The sequence below is a fragment of the Ambystoma mexicanum genome, chromosome 2p (assembly GCF_040938575.1).
Source record: "Ambystoma mexicanum isolate Mex_15411 chromosome 2p, UKY_AmexF1_1, whole genome shotgun sequence".
NCBI lineage: Eukaryota > Metazoa > Chordata > Amphibia > Caudata > Ambystomatidae > Ambystoma > Ambystoma mexicanum.
In genome coordinates this window covers 968,698,603-968,721,308 of record NC_090923.1, presented here as the reverse complement: position 1 = coordinate 968,721,308, position 22,706 = coordinate 968,698,603, and the positions used below count along the sequence as shown (strand labels likewise).

General features: G+C 45.2%; 1 protein-coding gene across 2 annotated transcripts in view; it reads left to right on the top strand.

Moving 5' to 3' along the window:
- The window catches only part of TOP6BL (TOP6B like initiator of meiotic double strand breaks), a 1,011,792-nt gene that overhangs the window by 6,731 nt on the left and 982,355 nt on the right, over positions 1-22,706 (top strand). For both annotated transcript variants that reach the window (XM_069643061.1, XM_069643062.1), the window contains exon 2: positions 10,343-10,481. In XM_069643061.1, the coding sequence (XP_069499162.1) occupies positions 10,343-10,481 (139 nt within the window). The remainder of the gene's footprint in view (positions 1-10,342; positions 10,482-22,706) is intronic.

The window sequence follows — 22,706 nt, the reverse complement described above, 5'->3', positions numbered from 1 at the left end:
TGCAGAAGCTACCAGTAGATTATACAAATAAATGCATTTTCAGATGCTTCCTGCATTTTCAGATGCTTCCTGAATATTGCCAGGGACTCGATCTGTCGCAGATAAAGCAGGAGAGAGTTCCAGGCACGAGGACCTGCGACTGAAACACCTATCTCCCCAATGAGTTGTTTTAGGAGGGGGTATTACCAGAAGGCCTTGGCCCTTAGATCGCAAAGAGCGTGTGGGACTGTAGATCATGATTTTTGATGTTAGATATGCTGGGGCCAGGCCATGAATGCACCTGAAATCAAGGCGCAGCAGTTTAAATGTGAGTCCACTGCAGGACCGGTGGAGGTTTCATGCGAAACTCGGAAACTGGAGACTTTATTGATGAAGAGAAAATCAGACGTTCTGCTGAGGTTAGGGCCACTTGAAGGCGCTGTAATTGATATTTTTGACTGCCTACAAGGAGCGCATTGCAATAGTCTAACCTAGCATTGATGAGGGTGCTTACTACCATTGATCGATCATTCTCAGATATAAAGGGGAGAAGGGGCTTAAGAAGCTTCAGTTGGAAATATACAGACTTAAAGTTGTCTGATTCACCTGTAAATTACAACCCAGGGTGGACTGCCAAATGCATCCTAAATTCTTTACAGATTCAGTATAATTAGAGGCAGTTCCAAATAGTGTAGGACAAGGGATTATCGGCAAAAGATTTGACATTTTATTTTTGGAGCCAAATACAATCATTTCAGTCTAAATTGGATTCAGCTGGAGTTTGTCAAGCATCCATAATCCAACTCTTTCTGCACATTTCAAAACACGCTCCACTGCATCCAGACGCTGTTTTAAACTGACATAAATCTGGGTATCGTCCACACAAGGAATGATGCTGTAAATCAAACTGATAAAAAATCTTTAATAGCGGGCAGATGTACAAATTAAACAATAAGGGTCACAGAGGTGACCTCTGCAGTATTCCACAAGTAACTGTCCAGTGTTTCAGAGAAATAAGGGCCTGTCTTCACTTGTTGAAGTCAGGTGATTAAAAATTAATTAAACCATTTCATTGCCTTTTCTGATACCTGTACCAGTAAGTATAATATAGAACTAAGTATATCGAAGTCCACGGTGTCGAAAGCTGCCGACAGGTCAAGTATGCTGACATCCCCCTTGTCGGCAATTTCGAGAAGGTCAACCCAGACCATTAATAAAGCACATACCATAGCCTGGCCTAAAGCCAGACTGGTAGGGATCCAAGATGTTCTTCTCTTCCTAATGGCCCTGAAGTTGCATGGTAGCAACTTTCTCGAGAATCTTTGCTGGCCATAACCGCCCGCAATGGGGCAATAATTGGCAAGGACTTCCTTTGTGGGGTTGCCCCAGACTGTTTCGATCACTGGTGGTGAGTGGTTTGGTGCTTGAGCTATGGAGTACACTGAGATGAAGATGGTGGTAGATTGGGCCTTGGAACACGGTGCTTTAAATGAACAGCCAGGTCTTTAGGTTTTTTCAGAAGGTCTATAGTTTGGCGGCCACGACAGGGAAGCTCGAGCCTTCAGCAGATTTGCGTTTGAAGCTGGAGACTTTGACATGGTGACAGTTTAGCAGTCTAAGTGGGCACACAGGGTTGTATCTTTTTGCTCATTGAGAGCGGTCGACTGGGGCACTGTTGGAGGGGCATCGGTGCATGATGGAAAAGGTTGTTTCTTCTAGCTTCGTTGATGTGGTCGTTTTTGGATAGACCTGTGGCAGCACCTAGGGCATTGTTTTGGATAATCTGTAATTTGCTCAGATTACGTTCCGGATTTCCTGCACATGGGGCATTGCAGGAATCCACGTTGGCTCCTGTGATGGCTCTTGCTATCGTAAGACGGTTGGGGTGAAAAGGAATGGCTTGCTGGCATTGAGCAGCTTGGTGGTATATGCAGCGGATGAAGCAATTGAGTTTACTTGCCGAGAGAGGTCAAGAATGGAGCAATTGTAATTGGTTATTTATAACGCGCTTAATACCCACAGGTTTCTAAGCACAGACCCGGGAATCGAACGTGTGTTGCTTAGTGTTGTCTTGCGTTCAAGACGAGTACATTGCCCCTGAGCTATCCTCGCAACCCCATGGTAAACGCCCAGTGTTTTAGCTGCAGATAAGTTGGGGATCAGGTTACCATCAATGTTGAGCTCTGTGTATGCCGGGTCCATAGTGTGGAGTGGGAGCAAACAATGACGATTTCAGTTTTGTCATTGTTGAGGCACAGCAGGTGGGTTGCCATCCAGTTTGGGCTGTTTTGTAGACTGCATTGACTGCTGCACCATCTTAGGTGTAGGTACCTGATGGGGGTAAGGGAGTAAGGAGTTTGGTATTGTCAGCGTAGTTTGTGTAGGACATTCCAAAGCGGCCAAGGTGATCAAAGAGGGGTTTTGTATAAATGTTATACAGTGTGGGGTAAGGGCAGGAGCCTTGGGGTACTCCACAGGTTACTTGTGTTGGTGAGGTGGTGTGATTGTCAATGAAGACTCGGAAGGATCCGTTAGCCAGGAAGGATCTGATCCACTCTGTGGCTGATGGTGTGAAGTTTGCTGTCGATGCGAGGCAGTTGCAAAGTGTTTTATGATCGACAAGGTCAAGTGCTGCAGAGAGGTCCTGTATTATAAGTATGGCGAGTTCACCGTCATCCTTAATGACATTGAGTTGATTATTCAAGTCGAGCAGGGCAGATTCAGTTCCGTGTCTGGCGTGTAAGGAACTCGTGGTAAAGACTAACACAAGTGATCACAGTTCAAGGGTGCTTATTAAGCGGTTAATGCAGGGTGGAAAAACACCTAAACTAAACCTAAATCTAAGATGGGAGCAAGTGGCAACCATCAAATGAAAATAAGGCAGTCCCAGTGGCGTGGTGTCAAAATAAAAGGGCCTATACTAAGAAAAACCTATTGCCAATTCCTTACGCTAAATACAAAAGTGTGTGGGATAGGGTATTCAAAATAAAGAAGAACAGTATTCACAAATGTGATTGCCTCGAGGTTTACCGTCCCCGCGTTTTTAGCACCGGACAAGGTGGGATTTTGGAGCACAGCACACACTGAAGCCTTTCCAGCACGAGTTGACAGTTCCGTTTTAGCTGTCCGGTTCTCAAGGGCCAAGTCTCTTTACTCTCGAAAGTATCTTGCCTTCGTGGGCCTGATGTCTCAGTAGAGCAAAATAAAAGTTTGTTCCAAATGTACTTTGGGTGATGGCTTCACCCCTGGGTCCCTCTTCTGGACACAGACCCCTCGCAAGTCGAGTTCATCAACTTGATCCAAAACATTTCTTTTCTCAATGAGCTTTGTGTGGTGTCTTTCCACCCCTGGATCTCCCTCGGTTGGGCTTGGACCCCAAATGCAATGCTTCTTGCTTGCACAAATCTTCACCAACTTTTCCTCATGGGCCTTTTTAGACTTCGCCCGTGTCCATTAGCATCCCTCGGCCGGGTTCACTCTTGCTAATCTCCACGAAACACAGCTAATGTGCTATTTTTCAACATGCAGGATTCACTACAGTTCTTGGGTCAAAGGCTTTTGACTGTATGGGGAATTTTGCTTGACCTCCTGTATAACCACTTTGACCTAGCTTGGCAGCTCTCCTACGGCCCTCTGGTATCTGTAGATTTAATCAACATGGGATTGACCACAGTCTCTCGAGTTAGCACCCACGTGGTGCCGGTTCCCTCTGCAGCTGGCTTTCCCTTTTACAATTTTACAGTTCTTTGAACTTTCTTCAAATGGCCACTTTCCGACTTTCATTCAACACAGTTCGGTTCTTATCAGCTTTCTCTTTTACTCACCGGCTGTGATGAACCGCTTGGCTTTCTTGGTATCTAGAGTCAAGGCTGGAACCATGGTAGCAGGAGTTTCCCTTGCTCCTGCTTATGAGCGTAGGCATGGGAAAGACCATTGCTTTTGGATTCTGACCTTGTGGGTCGATATGCCAGGGAGGATCATGTGGGTGGAGGGAACTTGTGGAGTTGGGAGAGGATGTCCCTAGTTGAGACATGGGTACTGATTCATGGAACGTTTTCCTATGGGATTGCGCCATTATAAAACACTTTGATGAATCAGGCCCTTTGTCTCTTCATTCCCTTTTCATAATGAACCCTCCTATTCCTTAAGCCTTTGTTGGCTACTGTCAGCCCTTTCCCTGTTCCTCCCTCAAAACTGTTCTCCAGAAACACCACCTCAACACTGGGACCAGGAAGAGACCAACTAGAAAAAAACATCCTCATTTGGTTGAGACAAACACCCATCAGCCTCCTTTTGTTAATACAGACACATATCAGCCTCAGCCTTGTACTGGGACAAGGACAACACGAGTAAGGCAGCACTACCGTTCTAATGGTGTGCGGTCTAGTCTTTCCTGGAATCATCATGGTGGCAGGAACTTTAAAGACCGACCTCCTTTTAGAAATGGAGTCCGCTGTGGAAGCTGAGGCAGCAGCTGGGGAAGCCACTCCAGATCCAGCGGTGTGGCAAGTGAGTGCTCAAGACCTATTTACAGTTGCAGAGTTTATGCAGCAGGAAGCGAAGCTAAGGAAAGCTGGAGACTGCACAGTTCGTACATGTCCCTTTTTCTAGACCGGAGCTAAATAACATTAAGCAAATAATCCCTTTTCTCAGGAAAAACCCGGCGGGATTTTCTAAGGAAATAGTCTGTTTTGAATTTGTCTGTCTTTACAATGAGTGGTATTGACCTATTATTTCCCGTGATTCTTCCTATAGACGTATGGAAACAGATTAGAAATAAGGATTACATTGGTATTTTGGGTGATACATGGCAAAATTTGATTATGAGTGATGCGAACAAAAAAGTGGGCGAGAAACCGCCGCCAGTCATGTTGACTTTACCAGTGCGAATAGTACAGAAATTGAAAATTTTAGTACCTGAGAGAAGAACTGTTTGTGACAAATTGACAGCTTGCGTGCAGGATAAAGATGAAGTAGCGACCGATTATTTTAATCGGTTTGAAGAAGTATTTGCAGATTTTAGTGGCCAAGATTTTAGTACTGAACCCAGGAAAAGGTTGTTTGTTGATAAGTATGTACAAGGGTTGTTACCGAAAATTCAAAATCTCATAATGACATCTGAGAGTGCATGGCAAGCAAAATCAGAGTGAAGTGTTACAGATGGCCCAATATTATGAGATTAGAGTAAATGCAGAGAAGGAGAAAGAAATAATGGACAAAGGGAATTTGAAAACAAGGGTATTAATGCAACAAGTAGCACACAATAACAGAGGTGGTGGGAACGCACTAACAAGATCTAACGTTTCCAACATGCACAGTGTTCCAATTGGACTCAATAAATGTGCCTATTGTAGACAAGAAGGCCATTGGTGAGCACAGTGCCCGCAGATACAGAATCGAAATGGGAATTTCCAGAGAAGACAGAATAGAGGTCGCCCGGGAACACAAGGACAGACTAGAAACACAAGAAGACCACAAAGTCAGAATAACCAGGGGAATCCGTATCGGAACCAAAGCCAACAACATCCGAATGGCGCGGGAGATGGAAATGTTTTCGATAATCAGGCCAACGCATACTATTCTTGCGACTCCACATCTGATGATGTATTGTTTTACTAGGACAGCCCAGGGCGGGGGTTGGAACCAGTATCTATTCCCGTAGACCAGAAAGGGCCCTACGTAGAAATTAAGGTTGGGAATAGGGAGCACACTTTTCTAGTGGACACAGGTGCACATAAATGTTCAATTGACCATCACCTGGTTCCAGATATACCACTGTCCGAGCAGAATAATGTCTCGGTAGGGTTTGCACAATTGTGGTCGATTATGGGCTGAGAGGGGTTTCCTGACATCACATGGAACAAAGATCCAACATGGCACTTTAATAGTAAGATTGTTGTCTGCTCTTGCACTTCCTAAACGATTAGCAATAATGAAATGTGAAGCGCATAAAAAAAATAGCATGTGATGTTGGAAAAGCATTTGCAGACAGAATTGCGAAACAAACTGCCACTGATTTACATACGAAAATGTGCATTGAGAGGTCGAAAGAGGTACCCTGCATGGTAGAGAATGGAATTGCCACAGTTAAAGAGATGCACACAGAAGGAACTGCAGACAAAATAAAAGCTTGGTCTGAAGGACAGCAGAATTAGACATAGAGGGTTGCTGGGTGGACAAGACGAGTAAAAAATGCATGTTGCCCAATGCCTATGTAACAGCGATGGTCACTTTGGCCCGCAGCCCCACACACCTATGTGCTAAGAAAATGGTTCAGCTTCTAGACACAGTATGGCAGAATCCGCACATTAGAAAAACTGCCGACAGATTAGTCCAAAACTGCATGACCTGTTTACAACATAACTTTGGAAAAGGAACCACTCCTCCAGTAGGTAGTTTTGGCCTACCCTCTATGCCATTTGAAGTGATCCATTTTGATTTTATAGAAATGGAAAGGTGTCAAAATCTCAAGTACGTCTTTGTGGTGGTATGTGCATTTAGTAAATGGGTGGAGGCCTATCCGCTTGATGATTGCACAGCAATGAGCACAGCGAAAGTGATGCTAAGAGTATTTTTCCCGATTCGGCTTGCCACTTGTTATATGGTCAGATAATGGCCCGCATTTTGTTGCAGCCGTAATACTACAAATTTGTGCAGGACTCAACATTGATAAAAGATTCCACTTGGCCAGACACCCGATGAGTGCCGGTCTTGTGGAACGCCAGAACGGTATTTTGAAGAATAAAATTAGCAAAATACGCTCAGTGAGTCAGTCGAAGTGGCCTGATGCGTTGCCATTAGCTTTGTTGTGTATGAGAACGTCTGTGCAGGCAAGGACTGGACTCTCCCCATATGAAATTGTAATGGGGAGACCAGCGAATGTTTGGGGGTCCCGCAGCCTAAGCGCCTAAGTGAGATCGAATACCCCTTGCTCAGCACTTATTGTAAACTGTTAAGTTAGAACTTGCGTTTGATTCATCAGCAGGTGCAGAAGGCTCTTCCTGTCAGATATACAGGCCCAGGGCATTGTCTGCAGCCAGGAGATTGGATGTTGCTGAAAAATTTCGAGCGAAAATCTTCACTTGCACTGAGGTGGAAGGGCCCCTATCAGGTCCTCCCGGCAACACAGACTGCAGTCCGAGTGGATGGTCGAAAGGCATGGATCCATGCTACGCACACAAAGAATTCCATTTCCTATGAAAGAGCTGCCTGATCCGAACGCTGAGAAACCGCTGCACCCGATCACAAAGACACAATCACCAGTTCTCTGCCAGAAATGCTTCCTAAGCTGGAGAAAGGGCTTGGGGAGATTGCAACAAAGATAAAAGGGCCAAAGGTGCCCCAGCCTTGCCCGACAGCTGCCGCATCATCACACATTGCATCACAGGCTGACACTAAGCCTCCCTCCAGGAATGAAAATGCATTATTCATAGATCACACAGTACCTGGAGCAATAAGGTACAACCTACGTTCTCAAAAAAAAAAATGTAAAAAAGGAAGTGATCTGATCTGCGAGTTTGTTTTGCCTCTGTTCCCAACACGGATGAATTGGGAATCTGCGGCCTAGGGAAGTGGAACGAATGAGCTGTATCGATGTGCATCAAATTGAAAGCTCTGAAACACGGCTTCCCGGTGCTACCTTCTGGAAAACGAATGACCAATGCGAGCCCGTGGGGACAAGCGGGGAGGCATATGGTACCAACACAACTGATGCTTGCTCTAACGTTTTGGAGCACTGTGCATAAGCTTTCTGCTTATTTATCAAGCAGGCTAACGAGAACTGGCCTGAACGCTTTGCTGCTATTTGAACGCTTTGCTGTCCGTGTGCTGCTGTGAAGAAAATCTTTTGCTATGAACATTGCTGCAATAGACATTGCAGACAATGACTACACTAACTCCTGCTCCCTCGTGCACTACCGCTGATATTATAGAGATAGAGATTTAAAAAATACATAAAATTTGCTGTAGGAAAAATATGTTAATAATTATGACGCTACTTTGCATTTTGGTTACGCTAGTCCCGATCTTTTGGTATTTGGAAACTGTGCATCCTTTAAGCTTGTTTTTACCTGCCATGAATGCTCCTGCCACAGACAGTCCGGTACATGTGCTCTCTTACACTCTTCCTCCTTTAGAAGTGAGACACAGAAGAGGGTATGATAATAACACATTGCTTTTGATTATGAATATGGCGCGCACTATCCTGAATAGGACGAATTGTTGGGTCTGCTCCCATTTACCCCAGCATTGGGGGAAAGGAATGGGTTGGTACGTACAGCCATTACCGCTTACTGCTGTTCTGTTAAATGCTTTGCTAAACATATTATATCCTGAAAAGCTCATACGCGGTACGAGGCCACAGCCTGCATGTTGAAAGATCAGCCCAGACAGGAATGCCAAACATTACAGAAATACATTGTTTTCCCCCCCCCTCATGAAATCCTTGAGAGCAAGAAGAAACGGCATTTTATCAGCGGCCCAGGTGCCGGCCTGTCTCACTAAAGCTGTAGAAATAGGCAGTTAATACATGAATTATACTTTTGTAGTGTCCTCCTTCACGTATCTTCCTTAGAACGGGCTTACCCCAAGTTCACAAATAGAAACTAGTAGATAAGGTGCTTTGGAATGTGTCTCCCCGCGAACACGATATCCTCACTGAACGAGAGTTTTATGTTCTTTAACAAAGAACTTTGTCTGCAACTTTTGCTGAATATAACAGATTAAGAAACTTGTCATAATGTGTCATGTGTGTCATAAGTGTCAATTACTGAATTCTAGCTGAAGAAGATACATTATGGGCGGTTCTTATGTGCCTTGAAGGCTAATATTTTGTATATATGTAACTCTATGATGTTCGTGCTCTTGTGTCTCACGAGGTCTTGGTGACACACGTTGCGAGACGTTAGACCCAGTCAGCCGACTGAGCATACTTTGGCAATAAACCCTAAATCGAACCTCTTGTCTGTCGTATCACTAGCATATGGCGATTGTGCCTTGGGTTTCCATATGCGGAGGGTCTTCAGGGCCTAGCAAGCTGTACAAGAGGGCCCCGAATATCTCTGACATACAATACAGGATTCTGCAGTCTCGTTTCCTGGCCTTATGCTGTCTAATTTGAAGGGTTCTGGAAAGTAATGGTTCCTCGCCAAAAAAGTTCAAGGGTATCTATCTCCCTCTTTGCGCGTACCCTTCTTGGTTTGCCATCTTTCTTCCCTTGTTCAGCTGCCATCTGAAAAGTACTATTCCTTTGTGTGCTTTGCCTCGCTCAGTGTGCTCTCGTGCTCCGCCTTTTATCCGTTTAGGGAAGATTAATGGAAGTCGGGTGTGAATGATTACCAGTAATAGCTTGACCTTGCCTGACCATAGTAGTGGGACAAGTCGGGTACAATGCTCGGGTGTGAGTCTGTTTTCTCCCACAGCGGGCTGACTGTGTGAAAGTGTTTGTGAAGGGAAGGGAGGTAGAGTTTCTAAACACCCTATCTGGTAGGATGGGGTAAAGGTGTTACAGGGAGGGGGGATACAGTGTCTCGCCATCATGTCTCCCACTCCCCGAAGACTCCTGACCCAGGTGATCCTATCGCACTGGTCCACCCCCAGGAACTGGATCAAAAAGCGATGGCCATGTCTTGGCCACCTGGATGACCTATCCCTGAGGACAAGCGGGTGAGACACCTTCTGCTTCCTCACACTTGTGTCCACATTACATTTCTGACTGCTCACACAACCCTCCTATTAGTTGAATCATCTTTGGACACTGCTTGAAGGAGGAGTCACTGGAGCTCTGTTGGGGGCAAAATCTGTACCAAAGGCCTTTGTCAGGTGAAGACAAAGAGCTCACCGAACAAAGGCAGTACAAAGCTTGTTTCCCTAACCATTCCCAATGTCCTATTTGGGGATGGCCAACTGTCTGTACAAGCCCTACTGCTACTGTGAAGCTGGTATTAAATACCCTGCTCACTGGAGGTGACAGAACCCTGCAAGTGCTCTTTACAAACCTTCCACAAACAGTAATCTGTTTGTTGCTTCTGCACCAGCCAACACCCCTCCTGAAGATTACAGCCTGCCCTCAGCCTATGTTAGCAAAATAGGAGAAGGAGGTGCCCTTTTCTGGCTGTGCCTGTTTAACCTTCATGATGGGGATCTCGCTTGGTTTAGTAGTAATGTGGGGCTGAGTTGGCGTTCTAGCCACAACTCGTCATTGTACTTCTGCAGAGCAGTAGTCATTATGTCACAGTGCACTAGGTACGTTATTCTTTCCACTATAATCAGGATATTGTACAAAATACAATTGTTCAATTTTCTCCTTTCTGTTTTTTTAACAATTATCGAACGATTATTGATTAATATTTCTGTTCTCCTTCAGATTTTTGAATATCTGATCGTTCACATGAAATGTAAAGATGGAAAACAATCAACAAATTGTCTGGAAGGAACTTTGTTCATTTCAATGAATGCAGAGAACTCAAGACGTGATGTAAATCAACATTGCTGTTTTACCACCAGTAAGTATTGGTCTGTACGTAGAAATGTTCAAAGAGAGTAAACTGTAGGGTTCGTGGGTGCCAGGTTCACACATTGATTGATTGGAGCCTAAACATGACGTGAGATCACCAAAATGGCATGGGTAGCAGAAGTGAAATCAAATGCCATTTGACCCCCAATTACATTGCCGAAGGGATATCATGTGATCTTTGGCCTGATGATATAATCGTTTGTATTACACTGTTTTCCACTTCACTGCTTGCATTCCTCTTCTTTGCCTACTATTCTTGGCATTCATACTCCCCCTGGCACAAAATATCTGTTTTCTCCCCTCCTACAGCACAACATGTTGTCCCGGTTTCATCATGCCACCTGCACTGGATTGTTGTTATTCGACCTCAAGATAGTGTTATTGGCATTTGCTCTTTTCACATGCCATGGCTGGTATGAACTATTGCCATTATTTATATTCCCTCTTGGCCAATGATTGCTATTCCTTTGCACATACTTTTATTGACATTCAATCTTGGCACATCATTATTGCTATTCATTCTCCCATACTTTTACTGTCATTTATTCTTGGTCCATTATTATTAGCATTCTCTCTGGCATACTTTTTTAAAAAACATTTTTGTTGACATTTAAATTTAACGACATTAACCCCTCCTCCCAACTCACCCTCCCCAGGCAGAAGCAGTTCTCTTGTTTCTTTCATCATCTGGAATAGTCCATGGGATTTCATTCAGTTACATAATGTCTAATATTCTCAAAATGTGCGTACACCACTTGGGTACAAAGTCCCCTTTAAGAAAATCCATGACCATTGCCCAGTCTTGTTGACATTTGCATACTTCCCCTTGCAGATAATATGTCATCCATTGCATTGCCATAAACCCCCACAGTTTATACAACCAGTCCCTTCTCGTTTGCTTCAGTTTGTGTTTCTAACATTTCGCAATTGCCAACCATGCCGCTATTATCAATAACATGAAGGCTTTACCATGCGCCCTAGTGGGTAGGCGAAGCCCGGGAACAAACAGGCCGCACATCCATTCTCTTGGGGTCAGAGCTACATCAGGAGTTACCATTGTCTTTATTTGGGCTATAATTTCCTCCCAGAATACCCCGATGGCTCTGGCATACTTTTTATAGGAATTATTTATTTTGGTGCAGCAGCAGTTATTGCCCATCTCACACCACAAAATCATGAATTGCTGCTTACAGGGTTCAAAATTGCTGAGTTCTAGTCAGCTGCTTTTATCTTACGAGAGCCTAGTTAACTTGAAATCAACAGCTGTCGGCTGCTTTGGGCTCCTCAGGCCAACCGTTGCCTTACAAACATACGTGCGTGACATCAATTTTGAGTATTATGAATGTTGATCAAAAAAGAATTAGGACACATCTAACATGCATTTAAATCTAATGAATCCTACATAATAGGCATAAAGTCAAACTGTGCTACTCCTGTGGAAGTTAATTTGCGATGTTTCCCAGTGGTAGCTCCTGTCTACTGGGTAACGCCAGACACCCAGGAGCTAGCTTCAGTTCCTGCTCATTGAATCTTAATTTCAACCCCTGTGTTTCCATCGTTTATACACATCGAACAATGTTGCTTTAGAACATTAATTTTCATAATATTGTGTGGGGAATCCTCGGTTTTGAAAATGCTAATAAACCTCCCTGACCCCGGTTGCATTATAATACTTTGCTACTAATGCAAACTGCCATGTTTAACAAGTGCCTTACTGTTGTACCAAAATTTAAGAAATGTCCAATACATGTTTTATAAAAATACAAGGCTTATTTAAACTACAAGGACAGACAAACTAATAACACTTAACAGCCCACCCCTCTCATGAAATACACAACATATGCAGATTTTGGGCTTAAACAGGAACTCTGTGTATGCAGGCAAATGTCTTTTGCAACAATGCTCAGGTTAAGTATATGGCTTTTTAAAAAGGTACAAAATAGAGCCTTATTTGTTGCTTGGTCCCTTAGGAGAAGGCCTGCGTGACTGCGTCACTGTAGATACTTTGATATCTTCTTTGTGGGTGCTGGCTACTGGGTTTTGTCCGGTGTGAGGAAAGAGGTTTGAGGGGGTTGAGCTGGTAAGGAGCAACTCTGTGCAATTCAACAAGTGCCAATGGCACTTAGCTTTAAGAGGCTTGGGACAGGCAGGCAATGTTGGGTTTATCGTAGCTCGCAAACACTCAGTGGTCCTAAATTCCAGACCGTGCCACCACAGGCAGCTTCCTTTGTAGACTGGGTGCTGTGGGACCATGACCAGGCCCTGTAGAGATAAGGTCAGTACTGTGTCTGTCCGTCCTAGCAGAGAAGGTTGTCGGAGAGCACAGATGAGGCTGCCACTTTCAGTAAGCGAGTCCCGGGTTCTGGTGTTGAGCAGGAGGCAGGCTTTGTCCAGCAACAGGTCCTTGGTGTGCTGTGAAGCCATGTTCAAGTGTGTGGAGAATAATGTAAGTCCTGCTTCTGTCCTTCCCAGCCAGAACGGTTGCTGGAGAGTACCTGCAAGGCTGCAATTTCCACCAGGCAAATCCCAGTAGAAGACAGGACTTGTCCAGCCGCAAGTCACCCCAAGTTTTCCTGGGAATTGGTTGAGGCAAGGGTCTGACTCTGACCTTGGAAAGCTTTATCTTCACCCCCGTGGCTGAGGACTTTTTTTTGGGCAGACGGCACCTCAATAAAGTTCCAGTGAAATCCTTCTTCTATAGCCCAAAGATGATTCAACTAAAAGGGGGAAGGGGCATCTCACCCCCTTGTGTAATAATTTGTTCACAATGTAAAGTACATCTATACACATATTGTTCTCTATGCCTGATCAAATCCTTATAATGTGTTAGTGCAGTACTTTTATGAAAGCAACATCCTTCAGTTTCTAGCTAAATGCCTAGGATTCCTGTGCTTACTTTGCAATTTCCTCTACAATACTAACCTAAACATCAGAGCACTTCATTATAAGTAAATGTAAAGTGCATGTAAACAGTGTCCGCCCTAAGAATGTGTAGTAGTTCCCTCCACAACATGTATCTATATTGATCCAAGCCTTCATTAAAAAGAAACAAGTTTGATCCACTTAAATAGACCAAGTCTTCTCATTCATATGTATCTTGGTATTATCAATAAATCGGTCCATGTTAATTTTGTCTTTTCACCTAAAAGAAACAGAACTACAAACCATGAATCTCACAATCCTCAAGTAAAAATACAAAACTATTCACAATAGTGTCAGCCATAACAGCGGGTGAGTGACCAAGTGCCTTCACTCTCCTGGGCCTGTATTTGACCATTGGTCTAGTGTAATTTGCAGCCCCCAATTTCCTCCCCGTCGCTGCTACGTCCTTTCTCCCTCTCCCTCTCCCGCCTCCCTTCCCGCCCCCCGGCCCTGATTGGCTGTCCATATCCGTGTTTCCAGCTCTAGCCCCTGCCAAAGAAGCTCCCTCAGCCCACTGCGCACGCATCCCTCCCCGAGTGTGTGTCTGCGTCATCCCACCGCCCGTGGTTGGCTAAAAACAACTTCTTGTTTAGGGTCTAGCGACCCGTGTTGCAGGCGCTCACTGCCTTTTCCCAGCCCTGGTTCTCCTTCTCTCCCGCCTCACATCCCGCACCCCCCAATCTCCCATTGATCCTCTCGGCCCTCATCGCCGCTTCTCTCAGGGCAGCCCTTCTGCCCGTGTAGCCCAGCGGCTAAGGGCCCTAAGGCCAAGGGCGGCTCCAACAGAGGCGGCTCCAGGAGGCGATAGCGGGTGTCTGCAGGGGAAGCAGTGGCCAGCCGTCAACCGTCAACTACAAGGACCAGTAAGGTAGGAGTGGCCTGGGTCAGGAGCAGAGCAACTACTCTACCCTATATTCCGAGCCCCTTACCAAACCCAAAGTAAAGAAGGTGACTACCACCCTCTGCATCTCTTTCCCTCACCCACAAGCTCACTCAGTATTTAATACTGTACCAATCTAGCTAGCCACAGACCCCCTTCCTCTGTATAGACCTATACAGGTCTCTCCAGGTCACCAGGGGCTCTGTCTTCAAATTGCATTGTATGACAATTAGATTGCATTGATGGGCCTCTCTCCCACTATACAGGTCTCTCAAATTTAGCAGGGGTTCTGTCTCCAAATTGCATTATATGATGATTAGATTGCATTGATAGGCCTCTCTCCCACTATACAGGACTCTCAAATATAGCAGGAGTTCTGTCTTCAAATTGCATTGTATGATGTTTAGTTTGCACGGTTAGGCCTCTCCCTCACTATACAGGTCTCTCAAATCTAGTTGGTCCTTTGTGTCCAGATTGCATGGTAAGATATGTAGTATGTCCTAGCTGCGCCCTCAATCAGTACATGCCCCCTAACTCACCGAGGTGAACCCAAGGGAGACGTCCACTGTGCAGGACTCCCGGATCTAGCTGTGTCTGGTATCGTGCTCCACCGCTTCAACTGATCCTCAGATCTAGCTGTGCTTGGTATCAGACAGTACTACTACAACTGACCCTCAAATACAGCTACTCAGTCTGATACCCTGTTGCTCTCCTGGGCATGGGCCTTCTCCCTACGGTGCAGGACCCTCAAGTCTATCCGTGCTTAGTATCGTGCTCCGCTGTTTCGGCAGACCCTCAAATCCAGCTGTGTTAGGTCCAGAACTCTGTCACCCTCCTAAGTGTAAGCCTTTCTCCCATTGTACAGGGCCCCTAATTTAACTGTGCTTAGTTCAGGACTCTATTAATCCCGGAAACCCATCACTACCTAGCTGAATCAAGTCCCATTCCACCAGACTGCTCAATACTCTAACCCTTCCGGACAGTGCATCCTTAGGAAACGCACCCTACCCACCGACAGAAACTACAGACTGAGCGAGAAAGCACCCAGCATATCCAGAGAAGGAAAAAACCAAGACCACTGCGCCTGCACAACACAGCATAGAGGACCAACTACCCAAATACGCCTGCACCTTAAACTGAAAAATGGCCCGACCCAGAAAAGGACGCAGAGAAAGAACAAGATTGTGCAACAAGAAACGCGAACACACAACACCGACAGACCCCAGAGGAAGCAGCCCCATTGGAAGGAAACACGCCTAATGCTACCATAACCGGAACAAAATCTGTAAGAGAAAAATCCTCATACCTCGCGACAACCGCGGAACAATGATGCCTCAACACGGAAACCTCGAGACATGAAAAGAATTTCCCGAAACACCCAGAAAAAAGATGGCAGCATTCAACAAGAGAGTGGGAGGGCTCCAACCCCATCACCCCTTACATCACAGGAACAGAGGGGCACCATTGATTTCCACAACATCCCCCACAATACGGTAAACCCCCGGCAACCAACAATGCTACCTCCGACCCAACAATCGGACTCAATGAAGAAGCCATCGATGATCTTCATTCGAGCAGCATCACAGCAAAAACACCACGACTGATCAGCCCTGTTATCAACCTATTGGACCGCTTCAATGAAGAAGCAGACGTCGCCGTTCTTCATCCCACCAACACCAAAGCGGAAAAACACTACGACCAGACAACTACAAGCCTGAACAACGAACTACCACAAAACAAAATCACACCAAGAGAATCCACTGTAACTTAATAAACGCAAGGTCATTGTCCAAACATTTAATGGAAATATACAACCTCCTATCAGATGGAGGCATAGACATCCTATTTGTAACCGAAACATGGCTAGGCGAAAACTACAAGAGCACCCTCAACAACTGCCTGCCTGAAAACTTCAAATGCATCCAAGCAAACAGGAAATCCAAAGGGGGGGGGGGTCTAGCGATCATCCACAAGGAACAACTGGCCATCAAATTGGAAGATCCATTAAACATCGATAAATGCAAATTCTTAATACTACGGCTATCAGTAAACCCCAAAACTAACCTGAAATTCATACTTATATACAGACCACCAACCTACGATGCGACCTTCATAGATGCATTCACGGAAGCAATCACCATCCTAGCCATCAAACACAATCATCTGATCATCCTCGGAGACTTCAACATCTGGTTCGACGAAGAAACCACAACCACACAAAAATCCTTAACCGCCCAACTAGCAGCCATGAACCTACAACAACTAGTCAAAGGAGCAACACACTCAGCAGGGCACAAACTTGACGCAATCTTCGCCAACAAGGATCTCGTCACCATGCCACCCCCAATTCAAATACTCTGGAGCGACCACCTCATCATTCCATTCATAATCAAAAGGGCCGCACCAACAAGAAAAACCACCGATCATGATGAAAAGAAAGTGGAGAACCATAAAAAAAACTCCAACCTAACAAGCTCCTAGAACTCAGCAAACCACAAGCATCAACCATGGAAGAAGCAGACCTAGTCAAAAAAGTTGCCCTGCTCCACACCTGGATCACAACAACTCTAGACAACACCGTCAAAGAAAAGCCCTTCACCCCATCACGTAAGAAATAACAGCAAAATGGTTCACCCCACTCCTCAACGCCATGAAAAGGAAAAACCGAAAACTAGAATCTGAATGGAGGACCAACAACACCACTGCTAACAAATTGAAATTCCTGCAGCAGATCCGCTCATATAAAAAGGAAATACAAAAAGCGAAGAGGAAACATTATGACAACCGAATCTTCAGAGCACCAAACGCACAAAAGGAACTTTTCAAAATCATAAACGAAATAAAAAACCCACCGGGTTGCAACAACACGCCAATTCCATCGATGAAACTTTGCAATGACCTAGGAGACCACTTCAAAAACTAAATAACCTCCATCCAACACACCATACAAAACAGACCAAGCAATCACAGTTCAAACCCCAGCGACACTGATGAGGAACACCCAAACAAGCTACGAAGCTTCCCAGAAATATCAGTTGAGGCTTTCGTCAAACTGGTAAACCAAAGCAACAAATCTGGCTCTCCTGAAGACCCTTGCCCCTCAGACATATACAAAACAATCCTCAGACAAGGAACCCCCATGGAATACCACAGTAATCTGCTCAATCTCAACAGGTAAAGTACCACAAGCCTTCAAATCAGCATACATCAAGCCGCTACTCAAAGACACAACAGGAAACGTAGAGGATTTATCCAACTACAGACCCATCTCCAATATACCCTAGATAGCCAAATTGCTAGAAACGCACGTCTACAAAATAACCCAAGAATTCATAGAAGAGCACTCCCTACCAGACCAGGCTCAAGTTGGTTTGAGACCAATGAGAGGAACAGAATCAGCTCTCCTCTCAATATGGGATGACCTAAAAACGATCGCAGACTCGGACAACACCACCGCCCTGATTCTCCTTGATCTGTCCGCAGCTTTCGACACTGTCAACCACAACGTCCTCATAAAGAGATTAGAAGGACTAGGGATAACAGACACCGCCCTACTATGGGTCAAATCCTTCCTAACAAACAGAACCAAAACCGTATGGATGAAACCTTTTAAATCCAAACCTAGAGACTCCACGTGCGGAGTACCACAAATATCCTTCTCGCCGCTTCTATTCAACATCTACATGTACCTATTAATCAAACTCATCAAAAAACACGGCCTCACATGTTACAACTACGCCCACAATACTCAAATAATCTTCAACATACTAGACACCCGAGAAGAAAATACCACACTGGAGAATTGCCTTCGTGAGATATTCAACTGAATGAACCTCGACCACCTCAAAATCAACCCAGGCAAAACAGAGAGAATGATTGTTTCAAAAAAGGGAGGAGACATCAGCTACATTCCTTGGCCAAGAGAACTCGGCACCACACCAGAACCATCATCAACTGTAAAAAACCTAGGGGTCCTGATGGATAACAACCTCACTCTAGAGCCACAAGTAAACTCCCTACTCAAGAAATCTTTCTTCCTCCTGCGAGCAGCTAAAAGGATCCTACCGTTCCTGTCGTTCACCAACAAAACACTTACCATCATCGCTCTGATCATGTCCAGAGTAGACTACGCCAATAGCCTATACCTGCGCATGCCCGTAGGACTTCTAAAAAAAACTACAACGCATACAAAATGCAGCAGCCAGACTCCTCCTCAAGGTACCAAGAAGAGAACACATCACACCTGCGCTAAAAATACTACACTGGCTATCATTAAAACCGCGAATAAAGTTCAAGTCCATGTGCATCACGCACAGAGCAATACACAAACAAGGCGCAGAATTCCTAAGCGATAAACTACGCCTACATCAACCGACAAGAACACTGAGATCAAGCACCGACATCCGCCTGGAACCAAAACCCTATAACAGAAGAAAACTTGGAGGATCCTCTTTCTCTCATCAAGCACCGAAAACCTGGAATGACCTACCTAAGAATATAAGGAACACAAAAAACTCCCTAGCATTCAGGAAACTCCTCAAATCATGGCTCTTCACAGCGTAACATCAACAACAACAACGAACTAGAATGCCCACCCCATTAAAACAATAATGAAAATAACACCAACCTTGGCCACTCTCAAATGGACAAACACTGAACCCAAAGAACCGACCACACGACAGACCATAAGATATCATGGGAAATAGCCACAAAAGGAGGCCTCCAGAGACTGATAAGATACCCAGACGAAGCCCTAAATGACCCATCCACTCCCCCCGGACATACCATATCTAAACCGGCAGACGCATTTAGATAGAAAGTTTGAGAGGAGTCCGCCACACCAGCCCAGCACCCAAGGAGGAGAATAGAATAGACACCCAACCCACATTAATCAATCCATCGGCAATAGAACTACTACAGAGCGGGCTAGAATAGAACGGCGAGGAGCAATCATAACACTTACAAAGCGCGTCAGAACAGCACAGGGAGCGCCCCACACAAACCAAAACCCTGCAAGGCGCAGCCCTTTGCCCACCCCGATGAAATTGGGAGTTTTGCCGAGTGTCACACTCGGACAGATTTCTGAACTTCTGTTAACCTTCATACGACCGACTAACAAAAAACTCAGCATTTCTGCAGACTTATCTCACTCAATATCTCACACAACCATCTCTCGCACAACAACCCGCACGCACTTCAACACTGCAACAACACATAAGCAACACCAACAGCACACGAGGACTGAAACCGATCCAATACTCGCACTGAAGCTCAGCACCCGGTGTTATACCGAGTTGAAGCTGCCAACAGAACACCACTCGTCTCACTATCCTACTCCCGCTTCACCTACTAACCCACCCCACCTTCTCATTTGCAGATCCGCCAGAGCGCCTGGGGACCAACTCAGTTGGTGACGGTGCGCGGTACAAATACCTTTAACATAAATACAGAAAGTGCATTTTATGTTAAATAAAACTCCTTTTCAACCATAGATTGCACTTTTTCATTTCAATGGTCCCTTGATTTAAGGCACTGGTAAAAAGAAAAGTTGTTTAGCCCATTTTACTGACATAGCGGGAATAAGTAAAAGAAAGAGGTAGGGCAGCCTACATATCACAAATCCACACAATTTTAATAATGGACCAGTGTGACTTGCTTTAGATTATCATACTATTGGCATCAAAGTGTAAAATGCATTAGAGTCTCAAAGTGAAAATGTGCACTGGTAACATCGCTCTTCACACCCCTCCACTAACTAAGGTTGCATATTGTATAAAGATCATAGGTAAAAATGTCACCTTTCAAATTACTAGCCGGGCATAAAAAGGTACTTGCCCCCACTATTCTGCACATACCACACTAAACAGTCAATTTTGACTAACCAATGGCTGGGGGTAAGTCCATGTTTTCAGGCCTGATATATATTATTACTGTTTATCAAACATAAGGGACAGGCTCATACCCTCTCTGGGTGAGCTAGATTCATCATTCGAACCATGCTTGTCAATTACAAGCAAGCCTGTCTTCTAAGTATGACTTTAAACAATTCCTGAAATAATACTCATCCAGCTCCATTATCATGTGTTGCAATTCAATTACAGTTAGGTCCACAAATATCTTGTCATTGGCATACATCTCAAAACAATGGGTTTTAGAATTAGTTCATTTGAATCAGTAACTTCCTCACAGAAAATCACCAACTAAGGAATTAATGGTATCAAACAGTGAAGACAGACACAAGTGATCACTGTTCAAGGGTGTTTATTGAATTCAAATGGGTTGGTTAAACGCCTATCTAAATCTAGGATGGGAGCAAAGTACAATCATAAAATAATAACGCAGTCCTAGTGGCGTCTCTGTCAAAATAAAAGGGCCTATACTATTAAACCTACTGCCAATCCTTACTTCTAAATACAAAAGGGTGTGGGACAATAATTCATGCAACAAAAGTGTTCCAGAAATAGTAAGTCAGGACGGTTGAGCAGTTGGATGCCCTTCCCCATGTTTTCAGCACGGGGCAAGGCAGCACGTTCGAAATTTCGCACACACTGGCTTCTCGGCTATGAGGATACAGCTCAAAGCACAGACATCAGGACCTTCTTCTCAAAGCCTCTTGTGATGAGTTTCTTACTGCAGAGGGTCTGTCGTAATAAAATAAATCTCAAAGTTCAATTCCTATCAGGATTTTCACATGCACAAGTTCTCGCTTTCAATGTTCATCATGTGTCTCCCTTCTTCAAGTGGAGACCCCCTTTTTATAACAATGTTCACATTTGGTCTCCCTTGTTCGGGCTCGGACCATGAATCTCCCTTGTTCGGCCTTGGATCCTCTTAGTATCAAAATCAAAGACTTACGAATGCACAATGGGTTTTTCTTGAACCGTTTCAGGACCACTTTGATTCACTTCATACAATTGTTTTCATCAATCTTATACTTTCATTTCTCTTGGCGGGATACCTTGCAGAGACCTTTTGATTGACACATTCACGGTGCCGGACCACTCTGTCGACGGTATCGTATCTTGATTTCTCAACTTCAAACATTCATCAGCAGTTTAGCTTTATTCGCTTCTTTCATCACACACGTTTAACAATCTTTGTTCCAGCGCTCCTTATACAATGTTGCCGCTTGCAATCTTGACTTCAACACAGACCGGTCTTGCATCGGTCTCCCCAACTCAAAAGCTGTGTTGATCTCTCTGTTGCTCCTTTGTTCTTGGAGCCAAGGACGAAACCACAGCGACTGCTGCTCCTCCCCGCATTGGTCAGTTACGTGGGAGGGCCCTTGGTATCTTCGACACACAATGCATGATTCTTCAGTTTGGTTTCCTGTCCTTACACTTTCTGCTTTTAAGGTTTCTTGAAAGTAACGGCGTCTTGCCGAAAAGGTCAAGGGTATCTCCCTTCTTACGAACCCTTCTGGGTTTGTCTTTCTCCCCTAGTTCAGCTGTCGACTCGAAACTGCTGTTCCTTCATGTGCTTTGCCTCACTCTGGGTGTGCTCTTGTGCTCCCCCTTTTATCCGTGTGGGGATGTGTAATGGAAGTCAGGCGTGAGTGATTGTCAGTAATTGCCTGACTTTGCATGACCATAGTAGCAGGACATGTCGGGTACACTGCTCGGGTGTGAGTCTGTTTTCTTCTAGAGAGCGGGCTGTCCATGTGGAAGTGTTTGTGAAGGGTAAGGGGGCGGAGGTAAAGTTCACATGTGTTCTACCTGGTAGGATGGGGTAAAGGTGTTAGAGGGGGAGGAACACCCCGTCTCGCCATCTGGTCTCCCACTCCCGAAGACCCCCTTACCCAGGTGATCCTCCCGCACTGGTCCACCCCCAGGATCTGTATCCAAAGGCAATGACCGTGCCCTGGCCACCTGAGAGAGAGATCCCCAGGGACTAGCTGGTGAGACACCTTCTGGTTTCTCTCACAACCCAACAGAAGCCTGTTTTCAGGCACTGCACTCTTCCTTGTGATCCTCCCTTCAGATTGTCTAGAATAGGAGGCTCCTACTTCTCCATCCAATCCCCCCCACTACCCAGAATTTGATGCCACTTAACATCCAACGCAGAGGGAACCACTGGGCCTTCCGAAGGGCACTCAATTCATGGCTTGCCCCCCCCCCCCACCCCAGCACCCTGACAAACCCTGAGCTAGTCAACCACTTCAGGAAGTCCGGGGCAGCAAAGAGTTTCCATGTAACCACCAAATAACCCAATAAACTCCAGCAGAATCACTGGAGAGAGACCATGGCAAAGCTACGAAACCAAGAAGCCAGCCGGAGCACACAGGTACATATCGCACTCCATGCTTATGAAACATAGCCGAAGGCAAGGCCACCCACCAGCACAAATCTGCAACCATACACCACTCCCAGCAACACATTGCACTACACCTCTGGCAGTAGAATGGAGCTATCC